Below are 17,273 nucleotides of genomic sequence, written 5' to 3' on the forward strand. Positions count from 1 at the left end.
TTACTTGATCTCCTGAAGCATATAAATGTGCCAGTAATTCACCATTAATAAAATCCTTGGTATTATTAATGATTAGCATCATTATGGCTTTAGGTACCATATCACGCGTAGTTTTTGTGACGATTTTCATATAGGAATCCACTAGATTACGTATAGTTTCAACTTGTCGTTCCAGCTGAGGGTCTGTGGAAGTTTCTTCGCTGGCCGACTGAACGGGAGCGGAGAATACAAAACAGTAATATTAATCTTCATCAGAGCGTTAAAAAATTCACAAAAATTATAAACCGAAAATAAATTAAATACTAGCAAAAAAATATTTGAAAATATATATATATATGCCGTCATTAGGGAAAAGAAATTGTTAGTTCATAGAATAATAATAAAATAAAATTTTAGTACAGTATTTAATTATCGCTTTTTTACATTGTCTATAACCATCACCTTCATTAAATAGTCAACAAGTTATCTCTATTGTGGCTTTGTGAGTGAAAGTTAGTGATCAGAAAATGATAATCGTTTTAGAGAGCCATTGTTTTTGATCTCTGCCATCAGCCATTTGCCGTCTGTCAAATTACAATGTTTTCTTATAAATTACGGACATATCTATTTATCATTCGGAAAGCTTTTGCCCACATTGTCATCCAAGTTTCGATAAGTACACATATATCTTCTTTGAGACATGCGTTCAATTTTTTTTTTTTTTTTTTATATTAATATATACAAAAACATGAATAGGCCGCCAATATATAATATTGCAGTCGTGATTACAGACGTGATTACGCCAAAATAAAAAGTAGCAAACAGACAGAGAGCGAGCGCCATGGCTACATTGAGTGGGAATATTATGCCAATCGAAGATATATTGCGTATATGAAATTCACTTCGCTGCTGAATAAAACTACGACTTTTTCATTCGAAAGCTCTGCCTTTTAAGCTGCACGCGAACGTATAAATTGTCATAGTGGATAGGTTTCTTGAAGCTGGCAATAGGTGTAAAAAAACAAGAACACATTTGCGAGAAAGTTTTATATTTCGTACTTAAATCCAAAGTGTAGTGCTTTAGTGCTAAATTCATATGAGTTACGATAGCTATTTAACCGTGACGCAGGATAGGCGGCAAACCGATAAAGTCGATAAACAACGTTGAGCCTCTACGACGGTCCCGGGGTGTGGTGTGTGCTTCTATCACAGAGAAAGAAGAAATCACTAAGCAGAGCTACCGGCAATAATTAGTGCAATTACAATAATAGGTGAACATGATGTGACCAAAGCCGTAAGTTTTCACTACCCAAAAAATTGAACTCCACATAGATAAACTCGGTCAGTAAAAATGTTTACAGTTCAGACATTAACGCGGACTTCACTAGATGACTTATCGGTTATTCGAACGGTGCTCTCCTATTCTTAGCACGATTTTGCGGATAGCCTTAAGAGACCAGTTATCCTTTTCGCGTATCGCGTTCCGCATTCATATTCAGTTGGAAAAGATGGCAGAAGTAGTGTCCATATAAAAAAATAAAAAAAATAAAAAAAATACACTTATTCCATATATGACATGATTGATTTTAACATCTGAACCTGGCACCGTAGTTTAAAATTTTCTTTAGATTAAGTAAATTTACAAATTCTTTTTTTCCTTTCTCTATAATTTTGTAACATTTTTGTATGATGGTGAAGTGTGATGGTTATACGCCATAATCGACATTTAATCGTATACATGCAGAATACTCTTTTTCGTTCAAGTATTCTATATGCACAGAGTAACTGTAACAGAAAATTAATAATAAAAATTTATTGAAATTTAGCAAAGGTGAATTTTTTTTTTTGTCATTTACACGTAAAATATACTTTTTGATAATTTTGAATTTTTTGTTAAAATACAATTATTTGATTAAAAGTTGAAAATAAAGCTTAAAACGAAAATAAGTAAAAATATTTTGAACTGAAAACCAATTATTTGTCATGTGCCATTTATTATTAGAGATTAGAGCCATTATTAGATATAAACTTAGCAAAATTAAAAAGTAAAATATAAATAAAATGAAATAATTAAATTGAATATAATGTTGAAAAAATTAATAAAATTTTTTATATTATTATTAAAACCACATACTTTTTTCTGTAACAATGTAAATTACATAGATTCGTTGGATAAAATATATATATAAACGTAAAATACACGAAAAGAAAAGAAAATAAATATTTATATATTATTAATAAATAAAGTTATAAACCAAACCAAAGGGATGGAGAATAAGACAGGTAGAGGGGCGGAAATGCCAGATAATATTTTAATAACGCAGTGAGTGCAAAAGTGTATCAATTGTTCTCTTTACTTAGGTAAACCAATTTTTGTAATTATGATGAAACTTAAGAAGAAACAAGGAAACCAAAAACCCACTTTTTTGTTTTGTTTTGTTTTTTTTTTTTTTTTCCCGGAAAATTTAAAAAATGTATTTATGATAGACGAGGCGTGTCAAAAGTGTTTGTTATGATGGCAGCGGGGGTCATTAAGAATATGTTGCATCTTTTTGGAGAAATGAATTTTAAAAATATTAAACCAACCTCTCTTCCTTCCTGCTTATGATGGTATATTTTGTATGATTAACAGACAACAACAACAGTAAAAGCACAAAAAATTAATAAACAAATATATAATAAGGAAAATATTAAATTTATTATAACACATTATTATTGTATATGTATATATATATATATATATATATATATATATATATATATATATTTATAGTAATGAACAATATATAATAAGGAAAATATTAAATAATATTACTTGATATAATGTATAAAAGGAGTTTCTAACATGATTGCCAAGGGATTAGAAAGAATATGGATAAACTTTATAAATAATAACTGTAAAGTGAACAAATTTTCTGAACTTTACTACTAATTAAAGACTACTTCTAGGCAGATTTACATACTACTTTAAACGAGATGCAGTTAATAAGCGTTTACGTCCGTCTTAGTACACAAATTTTCTAATCCCCATTCCTCCCCTCCTTGCACGCTGTTAACTAACTTGTTCAATTTTGGGAAAATTCCATAAATTTTTTCGAATTCGAGTTTAAATATCAAGACTCGACTTTTTTTTTTTTTGTTTTAAATTTCTTTTTTCCAAATTTTTAGCATTGCACTAATAAACTGACCCGATTGCGTAGAATACTTTAAATAATTTGAAATTTCAAAACTATGAACCCATACTTAACATCAGAAATCATAATCAGAATTTTCGAATATCTTCAATTTGTTTTTCATTATTGCTACCAATTTTGCACGTACACCCAACTGTTTTTTTTTTTGTGCGAGGTTTTTCACCCAACATTGAAATTGCATGGCTCGCCCCCTAATAAGAACATATACACTTTTTTACACAAATTTGCCTGCCCTAGCACGAATCGCCAAAAACACTCTGCTAGCGACTTGGTCTACTACGTAGAATATCCATATTTTGTCATCACTTTTTGCTTTATCTCGTTGTACTTCAGATCCAACAACACTGCAATTCGTTATCCAGTACTCAGAGCGTTGAGTTCAATAAAATTGTAAAAGTTGATGTTCGAGTGTTCATGGTGCAGTGCGTAATAAACGTGCCCGCTTGTAGTGAAAAGTTACGGATTTGCTTTTTATTCCTAATTTTAATTAACATTTTTATGTGTTGTACTCTTATGGACTGAATTTTCGTGGTACAACAATTTTAAGTTTTTTTTTTTATAATAAAAATTAATTGTTTTTGTTTTATAAGTACGTAATATGGATGTCAATATTGCTTTTTTTGCACGGTTTTTTCATCCTGTAGAATTTTTCTAAAGTTGTGGAACATATCCCCAAATTTACCATATTTCGCGTCTATTTTTTCACACGATTTTTTTTCACGGTCTCCTAAGGAACCTATCTACCGTGTAAGAAAAATAGTTGGGCATATTTAATATTAAATTTCCCTTTTTATTTATCATGATATTACATTAAAGTCCCGTTTTCAAATAATAAGGCAGACACAAACGGACTTGCTTGCATTAATTCGGAACGTCCTTTCGATCGAATGTCCTGTCATATCATAATTAATAAGTTTTTTCTTTTTATTTGCAATCAAGATGTTGTTATTCACTCGCAATAAAAAAAAGGATGCAAGTCTATTACGAGGCTTTCTATGTTATGTTTACTTAATACGAAAATGAGGCAAATCAATTTTTGGAAAACTCAAACATTTTTAAAGAAATCTTTGAAATTCTTCAATGAAATTTTTTTGAAAAAAAAAAAAGAAGCAAAACGAAAATTTTTTTATTTTTTTTATATATTAACTTGAAACTATTGAAAAATAAATCATAATCAAAATTAGAATTTCGAGAAAGGCATTACATTCATAAAAGCTTTAAAACCATATACATGATGAAGGCTGAAGGCTACGCGGCGTAGCCAGTTAAATTTTATTTACGGTATCAATAAAATGTTACAGAGATAAAAACATATATGGATTCATTAAATGGATATTTAAAGGAAAAGAAAATCAATGAAGCATTGTTTTGCATCATATATAATCGAACCTAAATTGTTTGTAGTAAAAATTTTATATAATTTATTATAATATGTGTAGAGAGAGAGAGAGAGAGAGCATTTAAAAGAAAGAACGGCAAATGGAAATAAGCAACACCTACCTCATCACCATTTTCTTGAGTCTCCTGCTTCTCTGGATACACGCCAGCACGCAAAAAGGAAGCTTTCCAGGATTCCACTTCCTCAACAGTTTCGCATGACAGTTCAAGTTGTTTGTAATCCTAAAAACGTTAGGAAACTACTATATTAGCAAAGTAAATTTAAGATCATCGAATACTATAACAGAAATAATGGTTAAGGCAGAAAAAATAATAATAATTAAAAAAAAATTGTATTTGACTTTCAATGAATTTCTGTATGCCACCTACTAATGATTTTATCTTCTTTTTGTAATACATTTTGAAACTAAAGTGAAGAGCTTTTATCAAAAATATATGGTAATATTACTGTAAGCGCATGCCGTGTTAGACATTTCATCGCTCCCAACTGCAATATGATATTTGCAATATATTGTGAATGTCATGCCATGTGCCAATCATTGCTTAAACATACAAAAGCGGACCGTATGAGACCGCGTGAGAAGAAGCATTTTTAATATATCTAAGACAAAACTGAATCGTACGTGAACCTTCCAAACTAAAGGGAAGTAAAGGAAGACTTCAAAACGTAATTTTGGTGTTCTCAGACAAAATTCCAAAGTGAATTTTAGAAAGACGGGTAACTATCGTAACCTTGCATCGATTCTGATTATCATTGTTAAGAGAATATTTTTCTAACAGTTAATGCTTCGAAAGTTTTGTGATAAAATATATCCGAGATCGAATTGCTTACTGTTTCTTGTTTACTAGCTTAGGGTAATTAATGCAACATCTAATATTTTAATGAACGTTTTTATGCCCTACGTCACTTGTGGTACCGGATAGGTTTAAGATAGACCCACCTTTTATTATACCGATCGATTTATCTGTCCGTCTGCCTATCTGATGTCTGTGAGCACTTTGATGAACTTGCGTGCACGACGAGTTTTGACCCAAGTATGAATGGTATTGGAAATGGTTCATATCGGATCAATTTCTTGAATTTTATTATATGAACAACAGTATCAAGCGAAGTGATGCAGATGTAAACATTGTCCAAGGGTTGGCCTTGACTTACTTTAATATCTTTTTATCTGTTTTTCTTTCACTTACTTTCTCTTTGCATTTTTTGCATTTATTGTTTCACGAATTTCAAATCTTGCAACTGATCGCGTGAAAAATTTTCGCTTACCTTATAAACATTTCGTCCATCGGGACTGAACAAAGCGAATGTTACACGCCGTGACATAAACCCTTGCTCAATATCCCGCAATTTCAAGCCATCCAAAGGTAGCATGTATTTCTTTTCCTTTTCATCTTCATCTTTATACCAAGAAATGCTTTCGGAGGTTAAAACAAACCAATAAGGTCGAGAACCGCCTATATACAAATATAAAAAAGTAATTGCAGGGAAGAAGAAAAATTAAAGGAGAAAGTATGAAGAAAGAGAAGACAACAAAAACAAAGTAAGTAATTTCGAAATGGCTGCGAAGAAATAATTCTTAAGAATTAATGGTTGCTTTACTAAATAATGATGAGCTAAGAACTAAAAAAAAAAAAAAAAAAAAAAATCACTACCAAAGCAGGGCAGTATCTAAAATAAATGAAGCATTACGAATAAATGAAGAAAAATGCTGCAAAAATTTTGTAGAAAAGTTAAACTAATTGTAACGACAATACGCTACATACATAGAAGAAGAAATTCAAGCCTAAAATATATGAAAATTATTTTGAAATTGACTATTTTTTTTCTGACTTTTTGCATTTGTCCATTAAATAAGACATTAATTAGAATTTCAGATTATCGCAACATTTTTCTTTTCCCGAAAAACAAAATCAAACTTAATAATAATGAAGAGTTTTGAAAAATTGAAAAACAACTCTCAAACGCATGCGTATGTGTTTACTAAAGAAAACGTTCAAAAAATATGTATATGGTGTGCGGGTTAATAACGACTTCACTTCATTAAGTGCACTCTAATTAAGATTCATTCTCTAAACAAGATGTATAGCGTAAAGAAATATGGAGTTTTTAGACTTTCGCCTCTCTTTCTCCTTTGAATAATCGAAGAACGTAATGTTTCGAATCATAGATTTGTATAGACATTGGATCGGGTGTACAAGACTGAAACGGGATTTTGTTAAATTCAGAAGAATCCTTAAAAGTGGCTCATTCGAACAATCCTCCATCACTAAGTTACACATTATTACCATTTTTCGGACAATTTATCGATAGATTTAGTTCTGTTTACATCTTCGTCGCCGCTCATCAAGTGTTTGACTCATGAGTGCGAACAAGAGGTAATTACTAGTTGAATGCTTTCAATCTGTCGTGGCCTTCTTGTGTGTGATGAACCATCGTCCCAGGAACCTTCTTAATGTGCTAGTCGTTTCTTGAATAGATGACGGTATAAGCCGATCAGTTCTCGGCAACTAATTCAACAAACTTTAGGAGCTCATAATAAACCACAGCCTTCTGGTCTAACCAAATGTTGAGCGCAACATCTTCTTAAGTTTAATTTAATATTAGTAGAAGTGTAGAAGGGAGAGCTCAAGATTCATTCCCAGTATTATCATTTATGTCTTTCGACCAAAATTTCATCCATTCCATCTATCTGCCTTTGGTTCACGTGGCTTATGCTGTACCTATTTGGCGACCCTCAGGATCGCTTGTAAACTACTTTTCGATTAACGCTTAATTGCTTTGTAAGTCGTTTTTGCGTCCACGCAACACATTCATTTAACGAAGCTAGCGGTTCTCCGTCGTCTTGGTACCTGTTCGAGAATTTTACGTGTGGCTTACCTGCCACATCGAAATCAATCAATTTTGAAATGCCTATATCACCGCTCACAAGTATCTTGCGATGAATCATGTTCATAATAACCTTCTCGAAGTAATCGGTATATAGGTTCAGCAACAGTTTTAGTGAAATGAAAACAAAAATCTAGTGTTGTCCGCGCGTACTCGTTACGATGCACTTTTTCAACGTATCACTTATGCGCGTGTGACGCTTGTTGACGGATATATGTTTCTCAAATCCGTGTTTAAGTCTTGTACACCAGATAAGTATCATCGCATTCGAGTTTTTAAGAAAGAAAAAATCCCTACGAAGTTTGAAAATCGAGTTCCTTCCCAACAAGAAAAGGAAATAGAACAGATTACACTACTCTAAACTATTAACTAAAATGCAACGAATGCAGTCATTAGTTACGTCAAGCTTGAATCATAATTTGATGGAACCATTCTTTCGATTCCGTTTTCGATTTTCCCTTTATTTCTTCATGTTGACGTTTACGACCAAAAAGAATAAGGCAGATCTTCAACCATTTAATGGCCGTCCTTAATTGGTTTGCATCTATTCTACTGTTTCGAATCTGAAAACCCGATGAAAACATTTCACAATCAAGAATTGCTTTGTGTAATCGTTTTATCTACAGTGCACGTAGAAAAACAAAGTTCGCTTGTTTGGCATATACGATTTTGATAAGATAATCGCTTAACTATCTAGAAACACTGCACTGCTACAACGATTAAAACCGATTTTTTTTTTTTTCTTTTTTTCTGTTTAATATAAAATTCTCAGTATTTTTCCGGACAGAAATTATGAACGATAGAGAGAAGCCGTACCGAGGACTTTCACATGGAAATTCTCATTACTCTTAGAATATATGAAATATATATATATTTCTTAATATAATATCGGAACTAAAGTTCTATATTGAAAATTGCCAAAGCAATAGTAGATAAATAAGAGGAGAATAAGAGTTTCAAAACCAGAAAATCATTGGTTGCTTGGTCAACGTTCTGCACTTCATTAAATCTCAACTTAATCAAATATTTTAAGCTTTTGCATCTTTGAATTGATCGCTGCGAATAACAAATAAACAATTTGATTGCACTATAACGATGGTAGTGATCCAGCGGCAGATACAACAAAAGAAAGTTTCCTTGCGGTAAAAGCTCTTAGGAGAATAAAAAACCAATTAGTTATTTGTTATGTATTTCGAGCCTCTATCGCGCAACTTTCTTTCTCCTTAAGAAAAAGAGGAGCAACTAAAAAAAGCGAAAGCTTTCGGATATTGTGTCTCGAACTGAAAGCTAGTTCAACTGGGAAGTAGTGCAATTGCTACCTAAAGCACGCACGCAACTTAAATTACTAGTTTAAATATAGCGACTGTCATGTTTCTGTTCTTCTTCTTCTGTTTTATTTTTATTTTCATTTTTTAAAGTTCTTCATTATTAACCAGCATAAGATATGTAGTATTAATTGAAAAAATCAAGCGAAATTTAAAAAACGAAAAGTGAACATATAATGCACATACACAAATGTAAATCATAACCACACAAAATAATGTTAATCGAAACAGTAGATGCTTGTAACTTATAAACAAAAATAAAAGGGAGGCGCTTGAATATACGAACCAAGAGTGCGTATAAAATGCACAAAAGCTACAAAAATGAATGAAAAGAAAAACGGAAAAAATACATATATGAAACCAACCAAAATAAGACGAGAATTCTGAAAAAAATAAAGAAAAATAAAAAAAAGAAAATTTGGAAAAATTTTTAACGGCATGCTCAACATAAAAGGAGACAAGTAAAATAATTTAAAAACTTGAGAGTTAATTAATTTAATATCATTCTTAAGGATAATTGAAAAAAAAAACAAAGGTGATCCTAACAATTTTCTAGCACTATAAATTAAATGTTATGTTAGTTCGTTAGTATTTGATTAAATTGACATGGGTGGGATATTGTACGAGTGTCTATATTGATATGGATGTATACTTGAATACTTGAATACTTGATTACCTTTCATAATGCCTAAATTTTGTATAACCATGTGACCTTTGCGAATCACTTGATTGCCCAATTGACGAGCGCCAGTTTTGTTGGCATTCTCGGATTTGTTTTGAGCACTAAAAGTTCACAGGAAAGCAAAATTCAGCAATTAAATAAATAAAAAATATTTCAAAATAATGCAACTTACTTGGCAAAGCCTATAAAATCTTCATGGTTGGTATTCATGTATGCTAGCTCGAAATCGATTAACAAAAGAATTTGTTCTTTGCACCTTTGTTCCCTTTCCCGTATATGAGTTGTAATTATCCGTTCGGTTTCCTCACGTAAACGTGGATAACGGGCCATCTAAGAGCAAAACGTTAACGTTATATTTGAAATCTTTCTTTACACATTGACCCCTCTCCTATTCAAGTAAATACCTTATCTGTACAGCTGCGTACCACAGCTGATAGTTCTTGTACCACCAGATCGACACATTTAATGACCGGTTCTTTTAATTGTGCAATTTGACGTTTAACAATGGCCTCAAACGCCATATCGGGGGTAAACAAACCCACACGTATACCATGAATATTTCGTATGGCAAATGAGATTTCTCGACGTAATTCTTTTTCGTCACAGGCCATTTTAACAATTTCAAAACGTAAACTAAAAAAAAAAACATTAACACAAAAAAAATAAAAAATACCCTCAACTACTATTTTTTCTGCATTTTTTCGTTCTTTTAATGGCTTTTAAAAATCATAAGCATACCGTTCATGGAATATACGATTGATTTTAGCACCACCCGATAATTCGTTAGTATTAACCAATGCTGAACCGGAACCCTCAATAGTACGCTCAAAATCACTTTGTAATTGTTGTATCATTCTAGTGAACAAAAGTAACGAAATAGAAAAAAAAATTTGAAGCTTTTCTCTTTTCTTTTTTTTCTTTTCTTTTCTTTTCTTTTTTTTTTTATTTATTTATTTATTTATTTTTTATTTATTTATTTTTTTTTTTTGCTGCTGGAAACTCCTCTGTTCTCATGCATCATCTTCCTTTTATTACTTACTGTAACATGGCTTTTGTTTTAATGCTAGTATCCCCTGGTTGGAAATGCTTATATTCTTCGACCTCCTTTTCTAAAGTCAACATTTGTTTTTGCAGTTTGTCCCGCAAGCCGGGCAATGTATCTCGTATATGATTGGTAAGTTGTTGATTTAACACTCTCTGCAAATAAGGTGTACCCAAACGATCTGCTATATGCCTATACGAAGGATGGCTTAAGAAGAATTTCCTTTCCGCCGCCAAAGCCTGATGGATATCTTTCCGACCCTCTATATCTTTTTGGGAGCGATTTACCACACCGATATAACCTCGCCGCAAAGGTAGCAATTTATTTTCCAATATGTCTCGCGCATCAGTGCCCTCATCCATCAAATCCAATTTTGTAATAACGCCAATAGTGCGGACACCCTGCGGATCTACTTCCTTGGCCAGCTTTAAAGCATCCGAATTAGCCAAATCTGTATTAGCCGGTGTAACGGCCAATATCAAACATGTCTCCTTGCGAATAAATTGAAAAATCATATTTTTAATTTGCTGTTCAATATCGACCGGTTGATCGCCAATCGCCACTTTCGTTAGTCCGGGTAAATCAATCAACGTCAGATTTAGGACATGCGGTGAATATACCCGCAAATTAATTGGAATGTTGGAAATTCCCTTATTACTACCCGTAACACGGTCCGTTTCGTCTTCGATTTCCTTGCGTATCTCATCGAAATTGGTAAATTTCTTACCCTTACAATGCAAAAATTCTCCATATTCTAATTAAAACAAAATAAATAAACAAATGAATAAGAAAATTATAAACGAAAATAAACAACACTCACCGGTGATGCCATGTATTAACTGCAAAATTAAGGGACGTCTGGTGACAATACCTGAGCCACGTGGCAAAAAATCTCTAAAATAAAATTTAAAAGGTAAAAACATCAATAGCATTAGGTAACGTTATATAATGTATTCTGCAATCGGTGAAGCTTTTTATTTTAAATACCTAATCAATTCATTCATTTTCAGAAAAAACTATTCCTATACCTGGGACGATTACTCATAAAAAACGGACGATCTTTAACGAAATCATTAGTGCTACCCACAACTCGTTTAATGTGTTCAGCAAGAGTTATTTGCAAAAACCATTTTAACTTTGTGTCGTTCTAATGCAATTCGACGATTTTAATGACTGAACGGAATATTCTTAATCAATCTTTGGATCCATTTTGAAAAGCTTAAGTATATTTTAAACGTTGTTTTGATAATGACTCTAAACAACTACAACGAACTAGCAACGGAACGACCAAAACCCAGTTGGCTAAGATCAGAGCATTCAAGGTAACCGCAATAGCCACGAATCAAATTGAGACGCATCTACGATCTACAAAAGATATTGTTTTTATTATTAATTACCGTCAAACCAAAAAAAAAACTGGAAATAAGTTGTTTAGCAGCAGGGAAAGAAAAAAATTTCCATTTTATTAATTGTAATCTGTAATCCCGACCTGGTCCCCTCCTCTTCTGGCTGTCAAACCTACTTGAAATATTTTGTAAACTCCAAGCTCTTCTCTACTTATATATAAGCGGAAGCTGTACTAGACAAATAGATAAATATTTTGGAAAGCTTTAGAACACGCTAAAAAAAATATTGAACTTAAAGCGGAATCTAGTAAGAGAGTCTATAATTCGCTTTCGCACTTCCACTTGGCCAGCTTTCTAATTAGATCCATCAATATTTTGCAAGACGGTACACACCGTATATGCAAGCTTTTTTCAAATTTTTTGTATTCGAATACTAAGGCACATGACTATATCGTTTACTATCGATCATTTATTAAATAGGTACCATAAATTTGAAGTATTCCATAGGCGCAGCAAGAGTATTCCATAGGTCAACAATTAAAATTTTTTGATTTTCTTTAAAGGCATGTGGAGGTCTTATATCACTGCATCCATGATGAAGTCTCTTTATATAAAGTTTTTTCTTAATATAAAAACAGCATCTACCTGAAAAATCGAACAGATCTTATGACCATATATTGTGGAATTTGTTTAAAACTATCCCCATTCTCCCTGACAGGTTTATAGGTTTCGTACTAGAAAATTAAAATAAATATAACCTAAGAGCAACAAATAATGATGATGATTCCATATTCTCATCAAGTACAATATTCGGTTACCCACTCTGCCCAATGTACACATAAACACATTTTACACAATCTCTAATGCATTAAAAATATTTGACAAATTTAGTATCGCACTGGGTGGTGGGCAAGGCAAAAAAAAAAAAAAAAAACAACAAGTTCGTCGTAAAGCATCACAATTTATCCTAAGGTGAATAATGTATACAACATTTTGCTATCAACGTTTACTTGCATATCTATCGGTGATGACATCAACTGAACAGAAACTTTCCTATCGTTCCCCAAACACATCGCCCGTCTTGTCCTTAAGAGTGCAAATGTCTAACTTTTAATTTATTTAATATATTATTCAGTTTTTTTTCCCTTCCTCTTTAATGTCACGAACTTCTGACATTTTCTACAACGGACATCATTTCGATTAAATTTACAATAGCTTGCAAGTGCGATAAAGAGAGAAATCAACAACACTTTCTTATTTTTATTCGAGTTCTTTATGTGTTCATGTCTTCTTAAAATAGATAAAATTTTAAAGCGAATCGCCAAAGAAAGGAGTATAAAGCGAAACGTATGTTTGCATAGTAAAGAATTTGTGTGTATTTTTACACACACGCGTTGATGCATAGAATCGTACAAAGGCTTGTAGTTCGTATGTGATGTCATTGGCGATGGTAAAGATACCTTTAAGAAAAGGACATTTACATTTTCACTGTACACTTCCTCTCGCCGGCTAATTCGACGAGATTTGGATAACCGTGTTTAAGCTCTGCTATGACGTGTTATCCATAGTTACTTGACTCACTGACTGACTGGGGGTGGGCCGCATGGGGCTCTATAAGTCTTGCCAGAGACTTCTCCCCTATCTGGTATAGCATTGTGGTGGAAATCCGTTTCCACGTTTCCTTGCACTGCTATGGTGGTTTGAACTCGGTTTGAGCTTTGCTCACTTATCTCCATAGGGTATCGTTTCCCTCATTAAACGAAAGAGGTTGGGATAGGCTTCCTCCGCCCAGTGAGAATGCAATGCCCATGCGCATTGTATTGACTGGTCCCTCTATCGCTGCAGTTTCATCTGCAGATACTATCCCGTACCGAGTTTCAGGTCGTATGGGACCTGATGCTAAGTCTGACCGGAGGCTTTCATACTCTTCTTTCATAACTTATATTTCTCTTTATATCCGGTACCACGGGTGACAGGAGCCCCTGAAGCAACCTGAAGCGGGAACGGCCCATTGCGGGAGTTTCGTGGTGGCTGTGGTTGGCCCAAATCGCGGGAAGAGCCTCCGCTCGGTGTGGAGTTGCATAGCAACCGGGTGTCTGATCCAAAGAAAGACAGAGGTTTTAGGTAGGCCTCGCCCTCCCCAGAGGGGGAGATACGCCCATATACGTATCCTCACTGGAACTCGAGAATTTTCTCGGGGCGCTGAGTGTGCGTTTTCACATTCCGTGTGCCATCGGTCACCGTGGGGTTAAGCCTTCACGGCAGGTATCCATGTTAAGCACCTAGAGAGACATCTGTACACTTGCTCTGTTCTGTGCCTAAAAACTTAAAATATTCCCCTACATGATGTGGACAATAGCTAAGACGCGCAATCTAACGAGTATTTACGCACGAATCTGTCGCTTCGTAAATTAATTAAATCTTAAATGCAAACTCTCTGACCAATTCGCCTAAATATTTCAATATGACACATCTATTATCTGAGTACATGCATACTTGTCAATTGACGGCAATCGAAACGAATTAAAAAAAGGCGAGGAGAGTATATTCCTAACGCTTTCCAACGCAAAGAAGGAGATGAAGATGACGGGAAAAAAGTGATATCTGCAAATAAAAAAATATTAAAAATTCTATAGACGGGCAAGGCCGCCCCTATGCCAGTACGCTCAATTAATAATACATTAAAAATTTTATATTATCTTCATGTATATGCATAATTTTCACCAAAACTCCTCATAGTGAAGGATACTCAAACGTCAACGTGGTGATCTGTATTTAGAAAACTTAATTTACTTATCAAAGATCTTATTACTTTCCAATTGCCTCCGTCGTAACAAGTCATAAATTAGGCTTAGTCGTCATAGTTGGTTTGCTTTGATTAGAACTAAATATGGTGCAATCAAAAATATACACATATGTGGCACAAATATCCTATGATTGCCATCATAAAATAGTAAAAACTTAACACCTTTTGACATGTGAAGCTATATTTTTCATTACAACTCTTATATGCGTTAATATGCGTTAAAAAAACAAAAAATAGACTTGCCTAGTCCATATTCGCCAAATTCGGTTAATTTTTATGTCAAATAATTGTTATTTAATCAAGATTTCATCAAGAAGTATTGAAATTTCGGCCTTTTCGCCATACAAAGATTCAGTTTCCTTACGGAACGGTTATATGGCAAGGAGTTAAAACAAATCTCCTCATCCCACCTAAAGTTTGTACGCCAATTCAGAATGACAAAATACTATTATGTTGTGAGATCTGTCGGGAAATTTTAAAAATTACAACATTTTTTCTTATAAGGTCTTACATGAAGCGTGGTCGAAAAAAATGGGTCTATCCGGGCCATTTCGCACAGCGTTCGTCTTTGGCACAAGAAACGTCACTGCATCAACTTTCATCAAAATATTTCGAAAATTGTGATATGTAAGTTGTTTGCCGAAATATAGGGACAGACGGACAGACGGACAGACAAGCGTATCATTGTAATAAACGACGGATTTGTTTCAAGTCCTCCTAGGTGCTGCAACCATTCGCGTCAACCTAATATAGCCAATAGTATCACAAGTCGTGTAGGTTATAAAAACAATTTCTATTTAAAGCCTGACTTTTCAGTTGCCTGCAGTATATTACAAATTTTTTTAAAAGTGATATATTATATATGTATGTATGTATATATATGGAGAAACTGTTTGTTATAATGAATGTCGGTGACTCGTTTCACAATTGTTGCACTGCCGTCGTCACCGAATATTGTAAAAGAACGTTTTACTTCCTTTCAAGCATAAATATCTACAATCTATCTAGTTTATATTTTGTTTATGTTTTCATGCTCTTTAGCCTTTAATTTCTTGTACATTTATCATTAAAACCATTCATTCAATTCATTCATCCATTCATACGTTATTTTACCTCATTTTCATTACTATGAAAGATAAGTGCATGTTGCATAACTCAAGGTAATGGAAAAGTGCTAACTAATGAAATAATATTGATGTGCACATAATAATAATAATAATAATAATAGCTTAACCATAGAAATATGTACAATATATAAACATACGCAAACACATACACGCACACATATACAATATAAAGCGAACAAAACAAAAGCCAAGCTAAGAGTCATTAACAAAACATAAAAGAAAATGCAAAAGACCTAGAGTGTACATCGTCGTCATCGTCATCGTCATCGTATAACACACATACTCTTACACGGCAGTCATTCAAACAAAAAAAAATAAATAAATAAATAAATAAATAAAATAAAACAAAAATGTGAATCTATTTGTATTGGTATGTGTGGCTGTTGTTTATATTTTGAATGTAATGCGATTTAAGGAAAGACTTAAAAAAAATAAAACATGTGCGATAGCAATAATATAAGTCAATCTCAGATAAATTAATTATCGATAATCATTATCATCGAATAATAAAATACGTTCCGTTGATGCGTAGGCCAATCAAACGACAACAACAAACATGCGTATATATTATTTATGTGTATATATGTATATGTTCCAAGAACTCGTATAAGCTCAAACCGTATAAAAGAACGCGCACCTAGACAATATCGATCTACCGAAGTTATCAAATTTCGTTTAGGACTTGAAAGAAGAAGAATTTGCAAATTATCTTAAAAACATCAACGTGACGTCAGGTCCGAAGTGTATGACCATAAAATTCTACTCGAATTCGATTACAATCTTGATTTCATCCGCTCCAGTGTCCCCTCGAACAAAGACCATTTTGTAAGTGAGATTTTCGAAAATTTCCGCACCCCCATTTTCCTTATGCCACCTTTTTTTAATATTCATAAAAACGTTTTCACTTGAAAAGACATAGCCGATTACTTTGTATTTTAAAGCATGAAGTTTTCAGTTTTCACATGTAAACATATATTAACGAACATATTCAACTTAAAAAAAAAAAAGAAGAAGCTCTTCATAAGCTTTGATATTTCATTATACGACTGGAAACCTTTTACTTTTCACTAATTTTGCACTGAAAACAGGCAAGTAATGTCTCAGAACACTAAAAACTTACTCGATGTATTATGATAAACAGTAGGGATTAGGGTGTTTTTTTTTTCGTATATAGCACATATGCTTGCAACCTTTCTGAAAAGAAGCAAAAAGTAAAATAGAACAAAAATATGCGCCCTTTTTATACCCTACACTGTTTGTGATATATTAAATTAACGCGGAAGAGCTTAAGATAGACCCACTTTTTATTACGTCTAAGCCTACCTCTCTGTCCATATGTCCGTCTGTTAATGTCTGTTAATGAAAAAATTGTATTCAATATCCAGGTTGCAATTGCGAAACGAGTTACCGACATTTAAAAAAACTTTGTAATACACTGCGGGCAACTTAGAAGTCTGGCTTTACAAATACAAATTGTTGTTATG

General features: G+C 33.1%; 1 protein-coding gene across 8 annotated transcripts in view; it reads right to left on the reverse strand.

Annotated features, from left to right (window-relative positions):
* Positions 1-17,273, reverse strand: part of LOC119644468 (dynamin) — a 39,162-nt gene that overhangs the window by 14,580 nt on the left and 7,309 nt on the right. For 3 of the 8 annotated variants that reach the window (XM_038044063.1, XM_038044030.1, XM_038044070.1), the window contains exons 2-12: positions 11,331-11,404; positions 10,508-11,264; positions 10,207-10,323; positions 9,873-10,101; positions 9,641-9,798; positions 9,463-9,569; positions 5,842-6,029; positions 4,674-4,793; positions 2,566-2,580; positions 2,114-2,119; positions 5-208 (exon numbers count right to left, since the gene is read on the reverse strand). In XM_038044063.1, the coding sequence (XP_037899991.1) occupies positions 5-208; positions 2,114-2,119; positions 2,566-2,580; positions 4,674-4,793; positions 5,842-6,029; positions 9,463-9,569; positions 9,641-9,798; positions 9,873-10,101; positions 10,207-10,323; positions 10,508-11,264; positions 11,331-11,404 (1,975 nt within the window). The remainder of the gene's footprint in view (positions 1-4; positions 209-2,113; positions 2,120-2,565; positions 2,581-4,673; positions 4,794-5,841; positions 6,030-9,462; positions 9,570-9,640; positions 9,799-9,872; positions 10,102-10,206; positions 10,324-10,507; positions 11,265-11,330; positions 11,405-17,273) is intronic. The other 5 variants (XM_038044078.1, XM_038044036.1, XM_038044044.1 and 2 more) reach the window with 4 other exon arrangements.

The sequence above is a fragment of the Glossina fuscipes genome, unplaced genomic scaffold, assembly GCF_014805625.2.
Source record: "Glossina fuscipes isolate IAEA_lab_2018 unplaced genomic scaffold, Yale_Gfus_2 0, whole genome shotgun sequence".
NCBI classification, from domain to species: domain Eukaryota; kingdom Metazoa; phylum Arthropoda; class Insecta; order Diptera; family Glossinidae; genus Glossina; species Glossina fuscipes.